The sequence below is a fragment of the Semicossyphus pulcher genome, unplaced genomic scaffold (genome assembly GCF_022749685.1).
Source record: "Semicossyphus pulcher isolate SPU_LCO1_2020_fin unplaced genomic scaffold, fSemPul1.0.p SCAF_7, whole genome shotgun sequence".
Lineage (NCBI taxonomy): Eukaryota > Metazoa > Chordata > Actinopteri > Labriformes > Labridae > Semicossyphus > Semicossyphus pulcher.
In genome coordinates this window covers 5,968,470-5,993,484 of record NW_027211748.1, presented here as the reverse complement: position 1 = coordinate 5,993,484, position 25,015 = coordinate 5,968,470, and the positions used below count along the sequence as shown (strand labels likewise).

Genomic DNA, 25,015 nt, shown 5'->3' with positions numbered 1-25,015 from the left:
AGTTAACCCACACTAGATCATTTTATTTTTGTACAGTGTAAACAAATGATTTAGCTACATAGCTAAGTGTAAATTATTTGAGCACTGGAGGTAGCGCTACAGTTAGGGGTGTTTTTTTTTGTTCTGTTTTGCGCAGTCATGCCAGCTACTCAAGTTTTGTTTCATGTGTTAAAACAAAATGATGAGGTTCACTGGGGCCATAATGTGCCTGATTATTTCTTAGCTAGCATAATGTCTTGGTGAATAAGCGTTAGTAGTGCTGGTAGCTTCCTTTTAAACCTTATGAAACAGACAGAAACAGACTGTCTTTATGCTAACTCAAGCTAACTTGCTGCCAGCTATCTTCATATTGACCGTACAGATATGAGAGCGGCATCAATTTCTCATCCAGTTCTCAGCAAGTTATTCAGTAAATATGTTTCCATGAATGTCAAACTATCCTCTTAAGTAAAGTGAGGAATCTTTAACAATTAAAAGAACATTTGGTTTCAGGCGTGAAGCGTGTGAATGTTTTCCCAAAAACTGTTCTGCTGTAGAAAGTTCTCAATTCCTAGAAACCAATAGGCGATAACTATACTAGCCGTGAATGAATAAACAAATGAATGACTTAATTCTTGACTACTTTTTAACCTGGAATCTTAAGGTGATAATCTAAATATTATGGAAACCTGACCTCATTTGTAGCTTTTTATTTAATAAGAGCAGATTTTAGTCACTGTACATTTTTATACCTTTTAAATAAAAACAGACTTCAATCAAAATGTAATATACTTTTTATTAAATATGTACACACTCATTTCAATATTCACAGTCAGAACCTTTTAACAAACTTTAAAATAGATTTTCAACATATAGCTTATAACAGTTTATAGTTGTAACATAGCATTTAGCTAACAGCCCAGCTGTCAGACTGAAACCTCTAAATGCTAAGCTCTGCGTGTGAAACTTCACATGTAGATCGCATCTACTTATGAAGCCTATTGCTTTAGTGAGATAACGATAAAACTAAGATGGTGTTGAAATGTAGATCCACGCTCGTGCTGTTGCATGTTGGGTGGAGGGTGTTGTTTGCACCACATTCACTTCCTGGCATCACTCACAGAAAGTCCCCATCGTTTTCATTTCATTTTTGTAGCATCTCTGGGAAGTCCTTTGCTTTACAACCACTGTCACATGCAAATGTAACAATTTTTAGCCCTTTATACCAGCTGGTTGTGAACAAACTCTCTTTAGCTACTAATCGAGAGCATGTCTTCTTCAACTCAGAAGGGAGGCATAAATGTCTTGGAAATGTTTTTGGTGCTTTTGGAGTTAAGAATCACGACCAGTCTCACGTCTCAGGACAGGCAAACATACACCTCAGCTTTTCTCAGGTAGTCCAGCAGGGGCTCAGCTTTACAGTCCAGCTTCTACAAACACAATGTCTCTCGTATTTGTTTCTTACAACTTCACAGATTCTGATGTGGAGTCCAGAAGAGCCCGATAGATGTCAGACTTGAGGAATCGTGGGTAAGAATCCTTCTCCATCAGCCCGTAGACAATCCTCTGGGCGTCGTCAAAGCACTCTGTGGTTGGCGCCTTAATGTTTCGTCTGATCAGGTCTCTGGTCTTGTGATCAATGTTGATCTAGAAGCAGAGGAGAAAAATGAAGACATTAAATACTAAGGCGGAAGCAGAGGTGTTACTGTAAATGTGTCTGTATTATAAAGACCTGTGCATACCTCTCTCGCTGCCTCAGCTTGAATGTAGCGTTTGAAGATCTTTTTGGCCCTGGAGCACATCCTGAAGGAAGACTTGATCTTCTTATAGTCTTGACAAACCATCCAGAACTCAATGTTTTCATCACTGAACTCTGTCTTCAAGAAGGCCTGGAAAATCTTCATGCCATCTGCACAGATAGGAAAAGTAAGCAGCAGTTAGAAAGTGTTGAAGAAGAGTACTGACTGATACCCGCTTCACTATGCGACTTTTTGTTGATTTAACTTACATTTAGATGATAGGAGTCTCTCTAGTGAGTGTGGCCACTGTGACATCTCCTCAAAACAAAGCCTGCACAACAGGGGCAAAGTGTCACTCAAATATGCAACAAGTATGTCGACCATTTTGTTTTTTAGTTTACAGTTTTTCTCACTTACCCCTCAATGTTAACAGCTTGAGACGATCTACGCTGCAGCCGAGACTTCAGGTTTCCTCCCCTGTAACCAAACAAAACAGAAATCAATGACACGTTTTTGTTTTTTTATACTAAAACATTGATCAGTAATCCAAAAAAAGTAGAAACAGCACATGCGATAAAATATCTACCTCTCTTTTCCATGCATCTTGCTAGCAGTGTCCATGATGAAGTGCTGCAGCTCCTGTTGCGGAGATGTTTCAAGGCTTGGCATCGCGATAATGCTTTGTGCGTGTATAACTGTCTGAGAGCTTCACCCGCCAGTGTATCTGTTTGACACCCACTTAGTTTCTTTATATATGCAAAGCGGAAGTCAGAAAAGAGGTTGCTATGTATCGTCACAGCATCATTCTCACCTAACCGCAGAAAAAGAGGAAGTTGGGCATGACGCAAACCTGCACAGACTGCTGCTACAGTTGTTTATCTGTACTGTACTTAGACCTGCATTGATACTTGTTTGCTTTAAAGTCTGAGGATGCAAATGAGGCAGTGGAACATTCTGCAGCAGATAGGCAAATGTTCCCGAACCAATACTGTTTACTGTCTTGGAACATTTTGGGCTGGGAATGATTCTGCATTTATAATGTCACACTGTGAAGCTTTTAATATCAGACAACTCCAAATACTGTTTTCATCTTTGCAGTCAAGCAGCTGTAGCATCCTCACGATAAAGGAACTATTCCTCTCTTGTTAAGTGAGACTCCATCACTTTTAAAGGGAGAACACATTTTATTCCTTTAAAGAATAAATAAACTTACCATCAATTAAATGTATCTTCGCTCAGTTCAATACACCAAGCGGTTGGTGCTATATGTAACTTTCAGATAATCCTCATTCCTAGCGACACGGTCGGCCATTGAGGGAACTGCAGTCAACCTTCTTGAACGAGCATCCGGGGTTTTTGCCGAAGACAATGAAACTGAGCATGCTCAGTCTCTGAACTCTTCACTCTCTTTACTTTTCACTGTCGAGACGTGTTTATTGACCGGTATCATGTTGTCCAAAATCAACACTGTTTGTCATAATACCTAAGTTAATATCATGTTAGCTGGCTAAGCTATTTGTCAAGCTAGACTGACAACACTGGACAAACACACTCGGATAGTATTTTGGTTGTCATAACCTTCGAGAGCATGCTGGTTAGCTAACTAGCTCTACTATAACTACACTGCATGGATCTGGCATTGTGCTTTGTAACCGGCAAATTACTCAATTACCAGCCAGATCAGCCCCAGGAGTCTGCGTGAGTTAACTGATGTTATCTACTCGACATTGTTTTGCTACGTTGCCTAACTGGCAAATTGTCTGCGATAGCACACAAGCTAACGATAGTTTGTTGCCAGCTTACAGCTGGCTGGCTAACCTTAGCCTAGGCAGTTAATGCAATGATATTGGCTAATAGAAAACAATCGGTAGTTATACACATTTGCTTTATTCTGCTACATAATTTACAAAATCAATACAGTTTGTAACTGACATACACACTCAGATAGTATTTTGGTACTCATAACGTTAGCGAGGATGCTAAGGTTAGCCAACTAGCTCTAACATAAATACACTGCTTGACTCCGGCATTGTGCTTCGTAACGAAACAGCAAATTACGCCGGCGAACCAGCAAATCATCACAAGCATTAGCGAACATTAGCCAGGCAGGGCAGGACAGCTGGAGAGAGCTGGGATGAAGCGCTTGTGCTGTGTGAGAAAATGCTGCACCGGGTGAGAGAATGCTGCACGCGGGTTTTGTTTCTTTAACAACAATAAGTTGTGGGTCTGTTTTGATCCCCAAAAGCAATCGAAGGTCTCCATGGTTATGCCCTGCCGATGTTGTCAATACACTAAGCGGTTTAGCTGCTACAGGCTCAGTTCACCTGGTGTGACCACTAGCTTCTGGAGGCTAATGTTAGCTAGCTAACCAAAAGACAATGATAACTTTGTTTTTGTTTTTAATCGAAATACACATATTTGTTTTTTGCTAACATTTGAAGATAGTTATCACTGTTATGTCTGTAAGGTAACTATGAAGCTAGCCTAGCTTAGAATGAAGAATGTTAGCATGGGGAAAGAGTTAGCTTGATTTTGTCCAAAGGTATCAAACTCTTCCCCCTCCCGTTTAACTGTCTAATTCAAAATATTTCCGCTAAAATAGAATAAATATTGATCAGTTAACGAGCTAATGAGAATATAAGCACTTTAGCCAAAAATGCTAAACTATTCCTTTTGACTATTTCACTTAGTTTACTAAAGCTAAATATTGTTGAAGGTGTCTTCAAATCAAGTGTTTTTGGTGTCATAAATCTCTCAGTTCCTGTTACTGAATCTAGAAATACTTTTTAATCCCCACGTTTGTTTGTTTGTTTGTTAGCTTAGCATTTCAGTTTCTAAGCATAATTTATTCCTTTGACTTGTCCGTGCTCTGGTTGTCAATGTAATGGACAACGTCTTGGTCTGGTGTTGGCATACACGTACGACTAACATCCAATTCTTGGAAGCATATCTTGTATCTTCTTCTTAGTCTCTTGCTGATTATGACTTGTCACATAACTTTAATACTGACTTTGTTTCCATTCTAGCCTCTTGTCATTCTTTGGTCTTAGACAGCGGGGGCAGATAGGAAATACAGGGGGAACAGAGAGAGGGGGGGACATGAATCAAAGGTCGCCCAACGGAACCAAACCAGGTTCACTGTGGTTATGAAACACTTCCTAGACATAGAAGCCACCCCTGTTTTTCCATTTTAGACTGGATTGAATCTTGTCGACACAGAGTACACACACTCACTGTGTCTTATAGTTAAATTAGGATATCTGTGGGTAAAAGCTGTGATGTAATATTTCTACTGCAGAAGTTGAGGGATCTGTATTTAACAAATTTGGCAACACCGTTTTTATAAGAAGCACAGCATTTCTTTGTCAATGTTGTAAGCTGTGTAACTGAATCTCCCTCCACCCCCACTTCCTGTGTTGACAGGAAGTTATGACACAACAAAAGCTTTTACCTGTCATCTGGATTTTCCTGTGAAAGTTTAAAAAGTTTTTGAAAGAGAAGATGATCAGCGTTCGTTCAGGTTTAGGTTTGTAAAAATACTTCCCCTCTGCTATGTGCTGTGAAGCATCAGTCATGCATCCAACATGACATTGCTAAAGAGGAAGTTGTATGACTGATACCTTATCTATGGAAACAATTATCTGCCTTCATCAAGAGAGACATTTGACGATTGAACTGTAATCGATACTTGGATTGTCGTAAATTATATGTCTGGAGCAAAGTGAGGGACTGACTTACCGACAGCCAAACCAACATTTCCATCAGTATAAGTGTGATGAAAAGGTTAACAGTGTAAAACTCAGTCAGAGTTCAGGTGTGACATTCAATCTAACTCTATCCACTCTCTACTTGCTCTACTTTCATTACATTTCAGTGTCTCCCTGCTTTTGTGCCTCATCTGTCATTGAAAACTAAAGCTTTGCTGCTCTTACAAATACAGAATAATAACGTAACTATGACAACAATAGTTTCCAGCATAATAAAGTGATGAATACCTGTACTAGTATGTCAAGCAAGTTTCAACCTTGTAAACATCTCCAGGTGGTGTTCTTCATGTGCTACAAGACATATCAGGGACAACATGAGCAGTCATCTCCATGGCTGGGCCTGTCTGCTTTTAAACTGCAGTGTACCAAGGACAGGCTGAACAACACGCTTTCAGATCGGCAGGTTTGAGACGACACAAACCTAAGGAGCCAATCCCGTTAATGGACGGGGTGACGTACAAGGCAGCTGTAACAATCATCATCATTTTATTACCACTAATTACTAAATTTCAAGCTAGCTAAGTTTCAACAAGTTGCCACTAAATGATGGCAGAGACGTATTTTGTTTTCATGACGGAGGAGGCAGGTGGAAATTTGCATAGTGGGCAGGGACTATGCAAAGTCAGGATTTTTTAATGAGGGAGAAGGAGGAGATGCTTTGGGAGTCACGGCCTCCAGACTGTGGAACAGCCTGCCCCTCAGATCCGCTCTCTCTGTCGACTCCTTCAAGTCCCGGCTCAAAACACACTTTTACAGACTAGCTTTTGAGCCTTCCTGTTCTGAATAGGCTGCTTTTTTACTGTGCTTATGTATTTCAATGTTTTGTTTATACTACATGTGTCTTTTATATCTTGTTTGTGTTTCGTTTATCCCCCGTGTTGATGTTTTTAACTCTTCTGTGTTTGGTTTTTAGCTTTGTCCAGCACTTTGGTCAGCTGTAGCTGTTTTTAAATGTGCTTTTATATAAATGTATTATTATCATTCTTATATTAAAACATGACTGGAGCTGGTAAGCATATAAAAATATTGACTGGCCCTTTAGGAATGGATTCTTAAATATAATATCTTTTATAAATACAACTCCTGAATCTTCACACAACCCATCCATCCTTTTATTATCCATACCGCTAATCCTGTTCAGGGTCCGGGGGGTCTGGGCTGACACAGAGACAGACAACCTTTCACACTAACACCCACACTTACAGGCAATTTTAGATTCCCCAATGAACCTCGAGCATGTCTTTGGACTGTGCGAGGAAGTACCCAGAGGGAACCCATGCATGAAAAGGGACAACATGCAAACTCCACACAGAAAGGCCCACTACATCCAAACTGGGACTCGAACCAGGAACCTTCTAGCTGTGACAGCTGTAAACACTCTACACATTGTATTAAAGTTAAATAAATTTAAGCGATTGACTGTCATACAAGCTGCAACTTTGATCAATGTAGTGACATAAACTGTACATCACCTCCAAACATACCCAAGTAAAGTGTAGATTCTCAGCATGCTCAGTGAGTTGTGACATTGTTCGTGGCAGTTTGCATTACAGGAAACACTTTGTGTTGAACGCAGCTGTTTTGAGTTATCTTACACATTTTTTATCAGTTGCAAAACATCCGTCTTTGGGTTTCCTCCTGCAACTGAAAGAACAAAAACTCTGTCTCTTTCATTTTTATGTCGACCTCCACTCCTACAAACACCATCTACTGCAGATGCTACATGTTGCTATGCGTCATAACTACACCTCATGTCAAACATGTGGTTTGTCACTCTTTGTTTTTTTTTACAGTACTGAACTAACTTAACCCTTCTCCTACAAAGACGTGAGTGCAACAGAGTCGTCTCCAAAGGAAGTGGTGAGTGAAACAGTGAGTGCCTATTAAAATAAAGCCCTCGTACATTCGGTGCTGCAAACAGAACAAAATGTTCGTCCGACGCCCCGCAGTCACAAAACCTGCTGTGCACACTTCCACTTTTCAAACACACAAAAAAAACATCAGAGAATAAAAATGTGAAAGTTGTTCAAGCAGAAAGGAAGAATGTAGCAGTTAATTTAACTCTGAGGTATTTTCTTTTGTTGTTCTGAACATTGAATCTGTTTTATTGTGCTCTTTTTTATTTGCACCCTTTTATATACACAATTATGTAAGCTCATTAAATCCCCCATGTCTTCATTACAAACGACAAAAACTGATGAAATAGTATCTCATACTTTCTACCTGAGACTCTACGCGACACAGCCTGCACTAATCTTCCTTTCATTTACATAAAGGACAGAGTGAGAGAATCTTTCCATCCGTTGGATACAAAGTGTTAATTTGAGTCCTCTCTGTCTGCATGATGAATGAACCCACATGGCAACACACCAAAAGTGTCGCACTCCCGCCCGGCCGCCCGCCCACGTGTGTGTCTGCCATTTCTGACAACTTTATCTCCAGACAGCGTTGGTTCACACACTTCCTCTAAACACTTGATGCACAGGCTTCTTCTGAGTGCAGATGGATGTTGCAGAAACACAACACAGAAAGTTGGAGGAGGTGTGTGTTCGTTTAAGAACTCTGTTGCCATCTGGTGTATTTTTTGACCAATGACCATATGACAGGCGAGTACTCTCTGACAAAAACAAAGAGGAAGCCCCTCCACATATATCTTAAAGTCACAACTTTTAATATAAGGTTTGGTTGCCTAGATGAATGTTGTCCCCATAATGAGTTCCATTGTTCTTCTTCTTCTTTTTTCTTCCTTCATTTATAGGACAGCTGAAGAGAGACAGGAAATGTGGGGAGTAGAGAGTGGGGGGTGACATGCACCAAATGCTCAGCAGCTCGGCGATCAGTGTGTCGAGTAGTGTCGCCTCTGTCTGCACCGAGTTCCAATATTCTATCGGTTACATTTTAAAGCAGTACAAGTATCATTCTGGGTCTAACCTTTGTTCAACATACATAAGGAGTTATTTTATTTTGAGAGGATAAATGATACAAACTATAACAAACCCAGGTAGAAATGTTTACGTGCGATGTTCTGGGAATGTTTTGAGCGGGGAGTTTTTATTTGGTTCCCAGAATGTTCCGTTTTCAGAAAGTTGCAGTGAGAATGTTCAAATCACATTTCAGGAACGTTTTATAAAACATGTTCTGATAGTTCAGGCCGAACTAACATCCTGAGATCCTCAGATTGTTGCAGTGAGCATGTTCTACCTTTGTTTTTATGTAACATTGAGCAAATGTTTTATAAAGGCGTCTGACATCCCAGGCCTCAATAACATCCTGAGAATATCTTCACAATGTTGCAGTTGTTTTGTCTTAGTTTAAGTTTTAACATCACAATAACTTTATTTGAAATGATGAACATCCTTTAAACGTTCTTTGAATATTAGATTAAAACGTTTTCTTCCAAACGTAATTATAACTTGTAGGTAATGTTATTATATGGTTATATAAGACCCTACATACACGCCTGCGGCACAGAGATAAAGTGGGTCGCCCTCGAATCGGAAGGTTGACGGTTCGATTCTCAGCGTCTGCAGACTAGCTGTGCCTCAGAGGTGAAGTGGGTCGCCCTCCAGTCGGAGGGTTGGTGGTTCGATCTCAAGCTTCTCAACACCACATACCAAAGTGTCCTTTGCTGAACCCTGAATCGTGAATGCTGATTAGTGACCTTGTATGGCATTAATTAGTTCAGAATATGTGTATGAGGGGGTTCATGTGACATGTGACGGGTAATGTAAAAGTAAGTATCAATGACTGTATATATAGATTTTTCATCTATATTTGTCAACAGAGCTGTCAATCATCCTTTTTACAGCATCAAATAACTAATTAAAAGTAAACTTGTCAGAAAAATGAACACTTGGATGTAAATCAGCATGATAAGAACTAACTATAATGACAGAAACCATGTTTGAGAAACATTTATTTGGCGTGTATTTTGATTTTATAGTTTAACTCATGTCCCACCTGTTAACATGGAGGAGGCGGGCTTTATGACCTATACTGCAGCCAGTCAGCAGGGGGCGATAGAGAGGGTTTGGCTTCACTTATGGGGAGCTGTCATGTCGTCCATCTATATACAGTCTTTGGTAAGTATATATACTTATATACTACCGTAAATTCTCAAATAAAAGCCGGACCTCTATAAATAGCCGGGGACGAGGTCAGCATGAACAAATAAAGGCCGGCCCCAAACACAAAAAGTCAAATCAAATCATTTGTAAATGTATTTTTGAATTATTTATGAGAGATGAATTTTATCATTCTTTTTATTTACAAACATAATCATGCAATCATGTTACTTTTAACAAATCAACACTTTGTTGTTGTGGATTACTCGTCTAAGTGTTCATGTGCAGTCTAACCGGAGTGGTTAGTGATAAACAATTTGCAGCCAAGACTTTCTGTTCTGCGCGCTGCATTGTTCACAGAAAAAGAAACTATTTTTATCATGATTTACTTTAATTAACAGGTCTTACCTTTGCCGTAGTTTCAACATCATGATGCAGGTTAGTATTAAATGAAGCTTTGTCAGGTGTGTCCTCAAGAGGAGAATGAAAACTACTTTTAAAATTCTCATTTGTTGAACAGAGGTCGGGTCGATCCGATGCATTCGAGAAAGTCGGGAAATCTGAACACTGAGCGGCTTTCGTGACACAGCATCGGGGAATTTATCTCAAGCTGAATTTTAGATCTAGCTTAGAGCTATATGACCACATGTACAGAGGGAGTTAGAATTAACGGCCTGTCTCTTACATAAGCCTGCTTCATATAAAATATGTACCCTCTGCAGCTGAGGTAAATAAAGGCCCCATACATACTGTATATTAAATATATAGTATGTAAGTACAGTTACCATTTTCCTTATTTAAAGCTCCTATGAGGAGATTGATAATTTCTATATAGATATTTTTAATGCCTGAAACTGCTGCTGCAGGGGGTAGGTGTCAGGCAATGAGATTGACAGCATGTGGGTGAACCAGCCTTTGTTTACTTCTTCCACCGCAAAGATTCTGTGTGAGTGATATGTTTAAATGTTAAGAGAAAAAGCAGGATGAGATTTTTCACAAAAAGCACAACTTATACACATGTACAGGACAAGATCAGCAAAGAGGTACGTCTTTGTCCACAGGGGGCGCCAAAATCGACACAGACTGAAAGTTCATCACAGGAGCTTTAAGTGGTGGTACCGGTTTTTTTTTTGTAATTGCTGGATTATTGATGGAAGTGTTTTATTTTGTATTTGTTTTTTTCATATTGACTTCCTGTTTTATTTTGTGGTTGTTTATTGTTGTTTGTTGTCTTTGACGATTCATGTGAGGCTAAATTAGAACGTCATTGTGTTGTTAGTTGTGCCAGGTGTTTTTCTTGCCTGTACTAAATAAAAAAACAGGATTTGCATCACATTCAAAGTAACCACACCCAGATGTCATTCAGCTGAGTATATTTAGTTTAAGATATTCCAAAAAACAACTTCAAACAAAAATACGTTTGACAGAACACAAAATAAGACAGATGATTAACAATGCACTCACATATATTTGTAATGAAAGCTGAACTTGTCAAAGAATCAAAGGATTTATAATTTGCATAATCAATTAGATAAAGTGGTGATAATACTTTACAATAAAGGGATTCTTTTTACTATTAACTTTATGGGGCAGAGAAGAGAAAACACAGAATCAGAACAGAGTAATGTGCACAATCTCTTTTAACCTGAACATAATTACAAAGATAACATTTAATACAAACCACAAATTCTCTTGAGTTGTAACTGTCTACTGAATCACACAGACTGAGAAAAGCTATTTCTGCTACACTTAGGAGCTGGATTGTCTGGCATGAACCCGTTATCCACACTGAAATCAAAGCGTGCTACAGCAGATCAGAGTTGGAGAGAAGGGTTTTTTTCGTGAGCCTTTGGTGAGAGGCTGTCAGTTTTAAAACAGTCACCTTGAATCGCCTCGCCTCAGGAGTCCCTGATAGATGTCGGATTTTAGGAACCGCGGGTAGCAATCCCTGGCCATCAGACTGTAGATGAGCTTCTGCGCCGTTTCAAACGAAGTCAGGGTCGGCTGGGAGATGTTCTTTGTTATGTTTTCTCTGGTACCCCAATCTATGTTGATCTGGAATCAAACAATACAGCCCCGGGGCGTCTTACGGCAACTCTTTTCATTATCATTCACTATAATGTTCTGAGGGGGAACAACTTGTGCACTTACAAAGAAAGTTTGCAGTTTTAACTGCACAGAATGAACAAATACACAGCTTTATAGCAGGCACATATCACTGAAGGCCTGCTATATTCAGATTAAGACCCTCTACAGGCATTTTTGCAAAATATAGTGCTGAGAAAATGTTAATTTACCTGTTTGGGTGCTTCTGTTTGGACAAACTCTGAGTAGATCCTGTTGGCAGACGAGATCATCTCGGGGACCGTCTTGATCTTTTTGTACTCCTCACAGGCGAGCCAAAACAGGATGTTCTCCTCGCTGTACTCAGACTTCAGAAACTCCCGGAAAGCTATCTGTCCGGCTGAAAATCGCACATTAAAAGTAAGCAGCTAGACAGTGTGTATACAGTTGAATATGTATGTTCAATCAGAAGAGACTTTCACCTTTACAACTGAGGAGTTTGTCCACCGACTCGCCCCAAGTCTCAACATCGCCAAGTGGATCCTTACGGAAGCAACACAATCTACCCTTGAAAAGAGCATCAAGATCTATCACTAGCCCAGTTATCTGTGAACGGCCCCTGTAAACCACACTGCAAGGCCAGCTTATTCATCAATCATAGTACCCAAAATGTTTTAATTTTAATCGAGCACCTGAATGCAACCTCCCATCTTAACAATTCCCTTCAGAAATCCCGTTACAATGTGAGGTGAGACTTACAGTGAATGAAAACCTCCTCGGTGTTTTCCACATGGCTGCTGTAAGCTGTTGCCTGCTCAAAATGGTAAAGGCCCAATAATCAAATGTGCAGTAACTCACTTTATCGCCATCTCCTCGTCCTCTACGAAGGGAGACAGAGATAAGATCCTGCCAGACTCAAGATGGAGTTCCGATTGTTTGCAAACGAGGGAGTCAAGTGACTGAACAAATCTAAATGACCCCGACCCAACACAGACGGAATATATGGAAATCTGTATGCAAAGTGTTGATGTCGGGAGAGACAGGGCATCCCTCCTCGGCTGTGGAGGAGAGGAGAGCTGGGCTGTGACTTAAGCTGACCGCACCTGTAGTCCAAAACAGATATAGCCATTTACATGGAGGAGAAAATATGAAGGTGTTTATACCTCTGAGGACTAAATAAATACATTGAATTGAGTTCATTAAGATAATAGAATCACTTTTTTCAGCAATATCTATAATCATTTTTTATAAGTATAACCAGAAACACATGGCCGCAGTGGCCTGCGGTGGGAGAGCGCTACATATCAAAGTCAGAATAAGATTTAACTAAAGCAATGAGCACTGGTCAGGAAGCTCTGGGAAAGATCCCGACCATAAACAAATAGCCATAATCAAATTAAGTATTAAGGAAAAGCGTCGTCATCCAAACATTTGCATATCTGCAGGGCTCTTTATCCAACTAGGTGACAAAAAGAATAAACAAGCACTGATTTATTAAAATGCCACACAGGACACCTTGAGTTCATTAAGGTGATCAGTGGCACTGATGATTTGACTTTTGCATGTTTGTAGTATTTAACCTCAAGTGCAAATCTAAACTGGCTTTGGAATAAAGACAAGTAGTGGTAATAATATGAATAGTAATGATAGCAGTAAATTATGGTCAGTGGCTTTGTGAGATTGGAAACATGACGCTGTTGGTTGATTCACATTTAAGAAAACTAGACATAGACTGTAGGACGCGTTCCGTCTGCGCTGTGGTTCTGGTCCGTCAGACGGTGCGAGCCCTCGCCCACAGGAAGCGTGTCTGATCCGCAGCGCAGCGGAGCGCTGGCCCAAGCAGCTGGATTCGCGAGATCACAAGATTGCGGGAGAACTACATTATCACGCGAGAATTGCAAAATGATGCAATAACATCAATGTTAGCAGAGCAACACACAAACTACAGTTCAGTTTGCACATCCGAGGTTGATTATCTGCTCATTTAGATATCATTCTGTGATTGTTGTGCTTCTACCATGGAGGAGTACACTACTTAATTAAAAGTGTTCTTTTTTCGAGATTTCAGTGTGTTGATCTTAAAATAAACGGGAAAAAACGGGAGTCTGTACCGGTCTGAACATGGTGTTTTATTTTGAAATGACCGGATGCTGTATCAGCTTGAAGCGTGCTTGAAGCGGCCTCCGTCAAAAATAGACCTGGCGTGTGTCTTTAGCGGAGCAGAGCGGAGACACGCTTCTGGGACGCGCCAGAGACGGACCGCGCCGCGTGCTGTGGAATCACGATCATTGACTTGAATGGGTGCGATCGACTCCGGAGGTCGCAGCGCACACGGAACGCGCCGAAGACGGATCCTGTGGAATCAAGGGGTAAGAATACATCAAACAAATGTGGGTTTAAATCAAGAGGCAACCTCCTGGGCTGAAAAATAAAGCCAAAAAAATTCAAACTGGCTCCAAAGAGAGTCAATCCCATCAGGCCCCATATTAAAATGCCCAACTTTACAGCAGAATTAAAAATGTTCATGTTAGCCTGGTACAAAATCGTTTTTGGTCTCTGCAGCTTCTTTCTTTTGGTGACAACTGTACAGTGGTGAATTTAAATATAGATCACCAGTTTAAGAAATCTCAAGGCTTAAAGTTCTGCATAATTTGGGAACTTGACCGCTTTGATTGACAGGTGGCAGCTTCTTGTATAGTAAATAGCATGTTTTCTGCTTTTTCTTGGCGTGGCCACCTTCACTGTCCTGATGTCTTTATTTTGCCATTTCCTCGCTTCTCTCCAGCCCCACCCTCTTGTCTAAAAATGCTCACTTATGGCACTACAAACCAAACAAACATCATGGTGCCTATGTCCATTATACACTCTTTCCATTAAATTATGCAGTTTGGCTGACTCGAGGCGTCCATGCTTGTTTAACTTGCGGCACTGAACATGAATACTTTTCGGAGTATGCTTAACAATGTTTTAGGCTAAATTCTAACTCTAGCATGCAAGTAGAGTTCACAAGGGTCAACATCTTAAGCCGCTTTCCCACTGGTCAAAAAACCCTCAAAAAACATCCAGCTTTTTGGCATAATGGGAAAGGTTAATTATCTCCTCGGCTCCGATCGACATTGATGGAAACACAAAACCCGTGTTGACACGCTAATCTCCGCCCCCTTTCCGGCGCGATGCTATGCTCCGTCTGGAACTTCTGCAGCTCCTCGTCATCTCAGCTACAAATTCTGCTCGTCTGCTCCATCCGAGCAGCGCTCGAACATCGTTCCAGATTTGTCGCCGCCGAGTTTGATAAATACACTAAACCACCGTAACATCTTTACTGTTTACTGACCCTGTTTCTGGCGCGTTGGTGACTTCAGACGGTGACGCAGCAGAAAATAGACTGACAGGAGTATACTTGCTGCTGGTGGAACAGGAAACGTCAGTGAGATTCATCCTCTTGGGAACACAAATGGCTTCACCAAATTTCACCACAATCCATTGAGTAGTTGTTGGGATATTATAGTCTGGACCAAAATGGTGGAACCACTGACCAACTTCCAATTTACACTACTATTTGTTGTTAGCCTGCTAGCATGGCTAACAACAAACATCAGATAAAAAGTTTTTCTTCAACACATTCCCGGTGTTTTGATTAACTAATGCTGCATCTGAGTCAGCAGCAGTATTCACAGTATGTCTACTGTGTACCTTTCAACCTTAATCAATGGATGTGTGATATAGAGGATTTAACCTATAAACCATAAGCAAATAGCAACTAAACCAGAATGTGTAGCATGCTTTAGTTTTCTACAGCACATTTCCCCAAAAGTTATCGTATGATTAACATACTGTTTGATTTCATGTCGTTGTGATTTAAAATAGATCAAAACAAGTGAAGTCTGACTTGCTGCTGCACTGCAGAGAATAGCATCACTCAGTCACGTGACCATGAGCTATATGTGGAGGACCGTCTTTCCTTTTCTTTGCATGTGATGGTTGTATGCACGTTGAGTCACTCAGTGAATCGTGATACATGTATCATAATCAGTATGTCAGGTGCGTTTTAACCTGTCCTGACCTTCCTGACCATCGGTGGAGACTCGCTGGGTCCAAACAAACCAGGAATGTAAATCACAGCAGGTGATGGAAAACACCCAGGCAGCCCTTATTTGCATGTGTGCAGACGCACCAGGTCCAGGAATTTGTTTTTCAAAGAAGGCTCGGCCAGGAGAGCTACGAGGACTATATGAAGGAGTGTTGTGTTTAGGTATCAAAGATGTGTTGTTTTCTAGGGTCTTTTCTTTTTATGCTCTGGAAGGCTCCGTACAACCCTTCAACGTTTTATAAAACCATTCATTTGTTTTCACGCTCACATCTACAATGAAATGTGCTCGGTCCCCTGACTGATGCAGCAATGCACTTGCACTTTGATTTTCTACTGAGTTGCAATTTTTTCCACATTACACAGGGTGGCACTCAAGTCCTCTCCAGTCCCAGTATCTCTATTTTACAACTGCATGTGTCCACCTCTCTCTGTAATCGAGAGCATTGAATGTGTGACTTTCTCTTCGCTGTTGGTTCATTTATTTTCAGACATGAACGGTGTAGTGACCTCTTCTTAAATGCTGCTGAACTCTCAGGTTTGGGATTTGTGTAGTGTGCAGATGTAACCGTATTTAAATTAGATTTCTAGTCCCTGAAATGTATTTAGTTGTAAGCTTTTCATTTAATATGAAAGTGTCTCTTGAATTGTGTCATTCAAACAGAGAGCCTCTGCACTCCTTACTTTTTTTAACCTGATTTCATCAATAAAAGCAATAAAGTCTGGTTGAATATGAGAAGCCACTTAAAGCTCCTGTGAGGAGTTTTTCACTGGTTATGAAACAGACTGAAATTAATTCTGATGTCTCTCTATGAGCTACAATAGCAAACCAGAGCATCATTGATTATTATCTGTGTAGTTATTTTTAATGCCTGAAACTGCTGGCGGCGGGGTAGGTGACAGACAAAGCGATTAACTGCAAGCTGCCTTTGTTTACATTTTCCAGGGCAGAAATGTAAAAAAATCCCTGCTTTCTTTAAAAGTCATATGTATCATTAACTTTACATTTTTGACCTGGAAAATGTAAATAAAGGCAGTGTGCAGTTCATCGCTTCGTCTGACACCATTAAAAATAACTACGTAGAATAATCAGTCTGGTTGCTGATGGTCTGGTTTGTCCTTTTAGGTCATATAGAGAAATCAGAATTAATTTCAGTCTGTTTCATAACCAGTGAAAAACTCCTCACAGGAGCTTTAAAGTAATAATCTCCAAGATTTTCATTTAAATAAATATCTGTTAAGTCACTATCTATCGCTCAATGAGGTAACACAATGGTGATTGAGCCTATGGCCCACTGATGAAAAACTTAGCATTTGCAGTATTACAGACTGGGTGTCTGTGGCGATGTTCGTGAAAAAGAATCTCAAGCGGCGCCCAGTTAGTGACACGTTTTCCATCATCCAGCAGTGGTTGGTCTGCCAGAGAGGGTAGGCGGAGCTAAGCGGCTGCTTTTCTCTGCAAGTGTTGCGAGTAAACAGTAATCTACTATGGCTGAACAAACAAAGAAAAGATGGATGACTACAGATACAACTTCAACAATAAGTGAAAATCCAAAGAAAAAGAAACAAATTCGATGCTCGGATGAAGGCAAACGGCCAGGAAAATCAAGAGTTACAACCGGAGCCAGCCGTGGACGTCACACATGTAACACTGTCTGGATATCTGGGAAGTGTGCTCCTGTAATTACCGTTTATTGCCACAGATGCCGCCAAAGAGAACAAAACTGAGATCTTTGAGATTATCACTTTAAGCATGAACAGGACAAAATCAGCAAAGAGATAAGAGGTACGGTTATTGTCCACAGGGGGCGCCAAAATCAACACAAACCCAAAGTTCCTCAGAGCAGCTTTAAATAATATATCAAACCACATACTGAGAGCTAGAAGAACTCTCGTCAAAGTGTCTGCTTGACCTTAGTAAATAACATCTGAAGCATTTTGTTTTATGTTTTAAGAATCTGTCTTTCCCTTCCTTTTAACTCTCATAATAAGGAGTTTTTTCCTTCTCGTCCCTACTGACAAAGAGTCTTCCTAGCAGCCTTCAGAGATCATTCCTAAGATTATTTATTTAATGATAAACATGTGGCCCCTTTAGATTCGTCTATTAGCCATCCAACTGTATCCTTTTCTCCCTCAGAAATAGTCGAAGTGCCTTGGATAGAAGGTAAGTCTCACCTTGAGCCTGTAAAACTGTACACAGCCTTCTGTTTGCAGCTGTACTGAAATGTATTTAGGTCTGTCAATATTGTTGCAGGCCAACAGCAACGAGTGCAAACGGATTTGTAAGTGGAAATTTTCACGACTCAATATCTGGGCCTGGGAGTCAGCAAATCTTTGACTAAAATTGGCTCACGTGGAGTCGGATAAAAGATTATGAGATTGGGGCGAACTGGTTCTTAAAAGTTTGGATACCTGAGCCCTGAGGTGAAAAATCCCCTGACACACTGAGAAATCTTTAAAGAATAAACCAATTTATTTGAGAGCAGCATCATAAAACTCCACGATCTGACACTTTACGATAGTTCTCTTTGTTTTAAACTCCTCTTAGACTGGTGCTCATCTTGTCGAACAAGCCTCATATCTCCTGCCAAACTGCTTTCTTACTCCTTTGTCTCTCTTCAAACACATCTTTAACTTGTGGATGATTTCAGAGGCTTTCTGCGCACACTGAGTCACACATTTAAATACCGACGAGAACCAAACAAGAAATCTGCCAGCAAATTCTTAGCGGGCAACTAATCTTAAGCTGTGATGAATTTGGCAGGCCTGCTGAGCTCCTACCTTTGTTAACACATCATTACGCTTTCCCTCCCTTCTGCGACTGTTTGTGAGAGAGGACGGCTGAAAACTGCAGCATACGCACGCCGCTGCCTGCTTCATGGATGCATAATTAATGTGAACTGTGAGGTATTCCACACAGGTTTTTGAAGTGATAGTAATTTGGGATGAGCTGGACTTTATCCCTCTGAAGGCCTCTAGAAACCCTGACATCTGTGTTAATGAGCCAAACCAGCTCCGTGTGCATGTTTGTGAACAACAGCTTTACGCTGTGCACTCGTGTGTGTGTGTGTGTGCTGCATTCTTACAGAATAAGAACCCAAGAGTTCGGGGGCAAACTCAGCGGGATCACTTTGAATTGATTCATATTTTTCTTTGTAAGAAATATAGCGTGTGCATACATATACAGCAACATGAATAATTCCATGCTGGAGTGTTGGGTGTTGATAAGGTCCATTAATTTTTCAGCGATTTGGGAGCTGCACACAATCACAATTCTCCCCGAAAGTGTGCATGTTATGGCTCCATTTGTTATATTTAGATGTGGTCATTTAAGCTAATTAATGACAGTAAAGGCTTCATTAAAACTGCTTTAATAAGAAAGTGTTTATTTGAGTTCCTCCACATATCACAGTATGTACATTTTACATCAGCAAGGCAAAACATATGACCATAGTAATACATTAGTTATATTGGCTTGGAGCAAACAGCGATAATAATGTAATATTAGTATTCATATAAGATATATGCATATTTCTGTGTGAGAAAATTGGTTAGATTTATATCTGTAATATAAATAAGATATTTGCACGCTCATTAAAAATTTCCAGGCTTTCTTTCTTTCCTTGGCAGCAGGCTTTCACTGCAAGTTAGTCTGAACAGGTTTGGACCGTGTAAGCCATAAAATGATGCTTCTGTTTTAATGAGACATGGTCAAACTAACCTGGGCACCATATCGAGTGTATAGACGTTGTATTGTTTCATGTGATATTGCTGGATTGGAAGACAAAGCAATCACAGTGTGATATGTCTGAAGTCAGGAGAGTGGCCTCAGTGCTGAACACTGTCGGCAGCATGGAGGCACTTCAGCTGCGATTCTGCCTCCAACCGTCCAACCAACTGTTGTTGTTCAAGTTTAAACATTTGAAATGTAAAAAAAATCAATAAAGATTAAAGATAAATGTCCAAAAGCAGAGTTCCTCTAAGAAAGAGAATACATACATTATTCCTCAAGTGCCATCATAACAGGAAATACTGCATTCTGATTGGCGGGAAGGTGTCCATTATTTTCCGATAACCACATGGCTCTGACGTAGCAGCTGCTTAACCTTTTGACACTGAATGTTTTAGCTAAAAGGCTAATGTCTCAGCCACTGTGCATCTGTTACAACTTGAGAACTACTTTTATTCAACATGCAGATGAAAAAATGTATACCACTTTTTGTGTGGTAGATATAAAGCTACTGCCGACAGCCAGTTAGCAATAGCATAACAACTGGAAACAAGTGGAAACAGCTAGCTTAACTTCACTCAGTGTTTTTGTCACGTGGAGGCAGGCAACCAGCAAAGGATCCAGTCAGATCCAGTACTGCACTCAGATGTTATTCAGCACTTTAACCCCCAGAGATTACAGGTTCTGACAAGCCTATTTTGTTAAGGAACAGGGCCATGCTAACTGTTTCCCTCTGTTTTCAGTCTGTCTGAAGCTACATATGCACCAAAAACATTTGAGACTCATCCAACTCTTGGAGAAAGCCAATAAACATATGTCCCAAAAAGTATTCATCTAAATTGTTATAGCTGGCAAGTTGCCACGTTACGAGACATTTAAGATAATCCACTGTTAGCCGTGTGGTTATAACAAATAACGCTCTGCAGAAGCAAACCTGTGCATAATAAGCCTCTGCAACCACACATCACGTTTAATAATTGTGCTGCAATTCATGGATTATCTCCTATATATTCGGAGTGAGATGCTACGACTGCCACGTTACGACTACCAGGCTGAAGGCTCGGTCGTGGCCTCGCCCCTCTCGTTGAACACACAGGAGCGTGACCTTCTGCGAAACATGGTGGCCCCGGGGCCTTTCCTCCGGGTGAGGCGCAGATAAATGTCAGAGTGGAGGAACCTCGGGTACGAGTCCTTTTTCATCAGGCCGTACACTTTAATCTGCGCCGCTTCGAAGCAGCCCTTTGTGGGCTGTGCTATGTCCTTCTTGATGGCCATCTTGGTGCTGTAGTCGATGTTGACCTGAGAGAAAAGATGTAAGGAAAAACGTTACTGATAGGACATGTCAACAAAATACATTGAATGTGTTTCTTGTGAAACCAGTCAGCTATCGTCTGACAATGATTTGGCCTTTGGAGATTAAATATTTAGAGGCATCTGGTTTAAGCATATATTCGGCTAACAGATATTTGGGCTCAGTCTTTACAGTCCAACTAGCAACTTGAGATGGGAGACTAGACCTCGTCTGGAACCGGATTATATTTGGTTTCATAATGGTTAGATAATAGCTGCTGGGTTCCAGGTCTGCATTATGGCCAATGCGTAACACTTCTGATACCCAAATATTGTCAGCTATCTGTTTACAGATATTAGGAGCAACACGATATGATAATTTAGGTTGCATTTAAGTGTGAACACATCAGATAATGACGAGAAGAAACCCCCAGATCCTCGGTGAGAACAGCGTAGAGTAAAACTGCTTAAAGCTAAGGTGAGAATAAACATCTGCTTTAACACACAGTTGACATCAAACATCAAGTCCGTTTCAAACTGTTGAGAAATTGTCGAAGATATTTTTTTCCTCAAGGACACAAGAAACAACTTGGCATGCTTTATAATACACTAAAGATGATCGTACGCTTCTGTTGATAAGATTGAGACTCGAAAAGGAGAGCTAATGTGAGATTGAGGCTCATACTTTCGCTGTGAGACTTCAGCACGCCGGATCTCATCACAGATAGGATGCTCATTTTCTGATTCCTGCTTTGGTGAATAAACTGTTTGTTTTAGAGTCCTGGTCCAGAAAATGGTGGTTATGTGAGGCTGTGAATTGTCTTTAAACTCTTTTCTTTAAAAGACAAACAGTCGTAAAGCTTCTCCACAGCAAACAAAAGAAAACAAAAAAACTACCACAGCTCTCAAGTCTAAACAGCTCAATCTGCCACCGTTAATGTGGAAGGTTACTTTCATTTGGATCTCCCTGCAAAACACTCAAGCTGATGTGTGCTTTCATGTCGCTGCAGCATGCTTAAAGAAAAAAAAACATCCTTCTTTAACACATGCATTCATCAGACACTGAGAGTGTGTGGGTGATGCTCTCTGCTGAGGTATGTCAAAACCTCAGACCAGACAGCAAACCCGTAACGGTCAGATGTGCAGCAGGCAGGAAGCATGGAGGATGGTGGATGCTTCGACCCCGCAAAGAAACGAATGGAAGCGTTTGAAACCGCTTCTGTGTCTCCCACATAAATAACCCGGCCTGCTTTGCAGCCATGCATGCACGGCCTAAGCGAGCAGCTGCTCCTTACACAAAGGTCAACCTGCCGCAGGCTCTTGACTATGCAGAGCTTTACAATTCGCCCACTCTTATTTTTATTACAATGACATAAATATTTGAAACCTCCAGCAGTCCTCAGAGACAAATAAGGGTAAAAAATGCTAAACAGATGCATTGTTTAAGCTTTACTTTATAGCCCTTTTACATCCATGCAGTTTGTGATAAATAAACATGTCTTTCCGTACCTCTTTCGGGGCTTCCGAATCGATAAAAACTGTGTAAATATATTTCGCTTTGGACAGCAGCTTCGTCTCAGAATCTATGGTCTTGTATTCTTCGCAGGCCAACCAGAACTCGATGTTTTCCTCGCTGAACTCCGTCCTGAGGAACTGAGAGAAACTGTCGACTCCATCTGATGGGGACACACACAGACGCACACTTAGTTCCCGTAGTGACATTACATAAAGATGGACGACTGGACATTCTGTATTTTCGGAGTCCACTTTGGATTGCAGCAATATGTGCGAAGGAGGAATAGACTTTCCATAACTTCCTCATTTTAAAGTCCCTTAAATGGAACCACTGCATAAATAATGAAGTTATGCACAAACCTATAATGGCTTAAATATACTTTTACAATATTACTATCTTCTTATATGCCATATTAGGCACTCCCGAATGAGCACACACAGTGGTTTTCAGTGTTTCACTGGGCCTCTAAAGTGCAACTTGTGTCACTATGAGGAAGTTGCACAGTTTCTGTTTAACTATCTGTGCTAAAAGCTGCAGTGGAACTCTCAACTTCTCTCCATTAACTATTTATCGCCTCCAGCTCTGCTCCCACAGTTTGCTATTCAAATGAAGCAGATTGTTTGACAGCAGAAGAGACACGTTCAGACAGCGAGCCAACACATTTTTGAGAACTTTGGGGTTTTTTAAACTGACCTGAGTGCTTCAGCAGCTCTTCAAAGGAGTCGCTCCATTGCAGAGCTGCCTCTGGTGAGATGCTGCAAAAGAAAATCAGAGATGCGGTCAGGTCTTCCCTAATGATGCGGCAGGAAAAAAGTTCTGGATAATCATGAGATGGTGCGTTTGGAGACGTGTGCACTGAGTCATGGAGGGCGCTGGAAAGCAAGTTTATTAATGAATAAAAGCAGTCAAAAACAACATCGCTTGTGTGTGAAATTAATGGGCTTTGCCTCACTTGCTGGGTGTCGTGTTCGTCTTTTTATTGGGACTGACGTTTTCATGAGAGCCTGACTTGGTGAGAAAAAGGCTTAGTCGGCTCTTCCTCTCCTTCTCTTTCTGCCTGCAAACAAAGGAGAAGAAAATACATCAAGTTCCACAAAGCGTCAAAGTGTTAACGTGCGACTGTGGCACCAAATCAGCAACCTATCAGAGATTGTCACCAGACATTTCTGAAGTTACAACATCTTTGTTGTAGAACATAAATCAGGAGAAAAGTCACAGGAGTGCACGTGTTGGAACAGAAAGGCAGCAGAGACTCATCATGGAGGACAGCTGCTTTTAAAAGTCTTACATAATGGCAGCTGTAGTGGCTTTCAGCTGCACTCAGAAGAGGTACAATATGGGAACATTACATCTCTATTGTGACAGTGTTGCTCTTGAGTAGGAAGTTATTTTCTATACTAAACAAAGCTGTTGCCAAACGTCTTCACTCGAGATAAAAGTTGCAACATTTTCTGACATAATCCAACATTAACAACAGCAAAAAGAAGACAAAACTGGTTCTAAAAAACAGAGAAACATTTAAAAATGACTAAGCTCCACACACCAACCTGCTACTGTCGTCCTTCATCTTTGGTGCCCGTAAGTCTTCTGGACAGAGCATTTTGAAATACGCTTCCTCCTTTGGGGCCATGTAGTTGAATTGAGGAAATAGCAACAAAAGCGTCTCCATGCTCGTCTGTCTGTCTCTGGCGTGCGAAGTGACAGGCCACAAATAGCTCTCTGACAAATTTTTAACCCATCACTCGATGAACCACCACGTCTTTTATAAACCCTGTTTCGCATTTCATTTCCCATACCTTTCTGTCTGCTTCCTGTAATGGTGCTACCACCTTTTTTTTTGATAGCAGCTCATGAGAAACCCCCTGGGTTGAACATCCTGTCGACTGTTTACTGAGAAATTTAGAAAAGAAAGTGTCTTGACACTGACAATCAGTGATGCGGTTTGTTTTGGTTGAACATCTTGTCTTAACTATTTGGAAAGATTGAAGCCTCTATTGACACATTTCACAGAGGCAACTATGACCTGATAATGCAGGTAAAATAAAAACATTCTTAAATCATGGTTTTTGATACATTTCTTCTTTTAGTCTGAAATCCTGAGTGTTGAAACTAAAAACTGACTTTCACTGCGATTCCACTTGCACCACCAGCAAGGCCAGACACTGTGGAGATAGAATGAATGAACCTGTAATGAATAATAAAATGTGTCTGCGCAGAGTGTGGGCTTTGCTCTTTCTGGAACATCAGAGCCTTAATGGAGAAAGACAAACTGACTGTGACACAGTGGGAAGCAAAAGGGAAAAGGTGTGTTGGAGCAGATAGAGACAAATGTGATGTCTCTGTTAGAGAGAGGGAGAGACGGGCTGTCTTTAAACACACCAGTAGAGACCTTTGATGATGTTTCTTCAGTTCTATCAACAAATTAATAAAGTGTTTGAAGACAAAGCAGCAGGTCTGCCAAAATGAACAAGTCTTGGAATATATTTGAAGACGAGCTGTTCGCTAAAAATGTGTTCCGCTCTTTTTTTCATTTGATGTTCGCTGTGTACAATAATATTTGGCAATTGCGGGCGCTTATAAAGATCTAAGGCTAACATCTAAATGACATATTTAATGACCCACTAGCTAACATTAGCATTCAACCATTTCTTAGCTAACACTGCTGTTTACTAGAATCACTTGTTATGACAGGAAAGGTTATATATCTAACTTTAACTTTAAGTGAAACAAACACCTGCTACTTCATACATTGTTAATTTAGGTGCAGCCAGGTCAACAG

General features: G+C 40.7%; 3 protein-coding genes across 3 annotated transcripts; all 3 read right to left on the bottom strand.

Moving 5' to 3' along the window:
• Positions 1-761: 761 nt before the first annotated feature.
• Positions 762-2,425, bottom strand: LOC138612108 (regulator of G-protein signaling 21-like). Its single transcript, XM_069685422.1, has 5 exons — positions 2,305-2,425; positions 2,136-2,195; positions 1,988-2,049; positions 1,722-1,888; positions 762-1,626 (listed from the first exon to the last, which is right to left on the bottom strand). The coding sequence occupies exons 1-5, from the start codon at positions 2,385-2,387 to the stop codon at positions 1,441-1,443; spliced, it is 558 nt and encodes a 185-aa protein (XP_069541523.1). The 5' UTR covers positions 2,388-2,425; the 3' UTR covers positions 762-1,440.
• A 9,002-nt stretch (positions 2,426-11,427) lies between these two features.
• rgs1 (regulator of G protein signaling 1) lies at positions 11,428-12,405 on the bottom strand. Its single transcript, XM_069685170.1, has 4 exons — positions 12,373-12,405; positions 12,096-12,180; positions 11,847-12,013; positions 11,428-11,604 (listed from the first exon to the last, which is right to left on the bottom strand). Exons 1-4 carry the CDS (start codon positions 12,403-12,405, stop codon positions 11,428-11,430), a joined length of 462 nt encoding a protein of 153 aa, XP_069541271.1.
• A 6,669-nt stretch (positions 12,406-19,074) lies between these two features.
• Positions 19,075-24,002, bottom strand: rgs18 (regulator of G protein signaling 18). Its single transcript, XM_069685297.1, has 5 exons — positions 23,784-24,002; positions 23,189-23,293; positions 22,930-22,991; positions 22,230-22,396; positions 19,075-20,729 (listed from the first exon to the last, which is right to left on the bottom strand). The coding sequence occupies exons 1-5, from the start codon at positions 23,903-23,905 to the stop codon at positions 20,475-20,477; spliced, it is 711 nt and encodes a 236-aa protein (XP_069541398.1). The 5' UTR covers positions 23,906-24,002; the 3' UTR covers positions 19,075-20,474.
• Positions 24,003-25,015: the final 1,013 nt, after the last annotated feature.

Excerpts from the sequence above, each read along its gene's own strand:
- rgs18 (XM_069685297.1), bottom strand. The coding sequence starts at position 23,905 with ATGGAGACGCTTTTGTTGCTATTTCCTCAATTCAACTACATGGCCCCA. Across the intron at positions 22,992-23,188 it reads ACGAACACGACACCCAGCAA|CATCTCACCAGAGGCAGCTC; the intron begins GTGAGGCAAAGC and ends TTTCTTTTGCAG. Across the intron at positions 20,730-22,229 it reads ATTCGGAAGCCCCGAAAGAG|GTCAACATCGACTACAGCAC; the intron begins GTACGGAAAGAC and ends CTTTTCTCTCAG.
- rgs1 (XM_069685170.1), bottom strand. The coding sequence starts at position 12,405 with ATGTGGAAAACACCGAGGAGGTTTTCATTCACT. Across the intron at positions 12,014-12,095 it reads CAAACTCCTCAGTTGTAAAG|CCGGACAGATAGCTTTCCGG; the intron begins GTGAAAGTCTCT and ends TGCGATTTTCAG. Across the intron at positions 11,605-11,846 it reads AAACAGAAGCACCCAAACAG|ATCAACATAGATTGGGGTAC; the intron begins GTAAATTAACAT and ends GTTTGATTCCAG.
- LOC138612108 (XM_069685422.1), bottom strand. The coding sequence starts at position 2,387 with ATGCCAAGCCTTGAAACATCTCCGCAACAGGAGCTGCAGCACTTCATC. Across the intron at positions 2,196-2,304 it reads AAGATGCATGGAAAAGAGAG|GGGAGGAAACCTGAAGTCTC; the intron begins GTAGATATTTTA and ends GTTTGGTTACAG. Across the intron at positions 1,889-1,987 it reads GAGACTCCTATCATCTAAAT|ATGGCATGAAGATTTTCCAG; the intron begins GTAAGTTAAATC and ends CTATCTGTGCAG.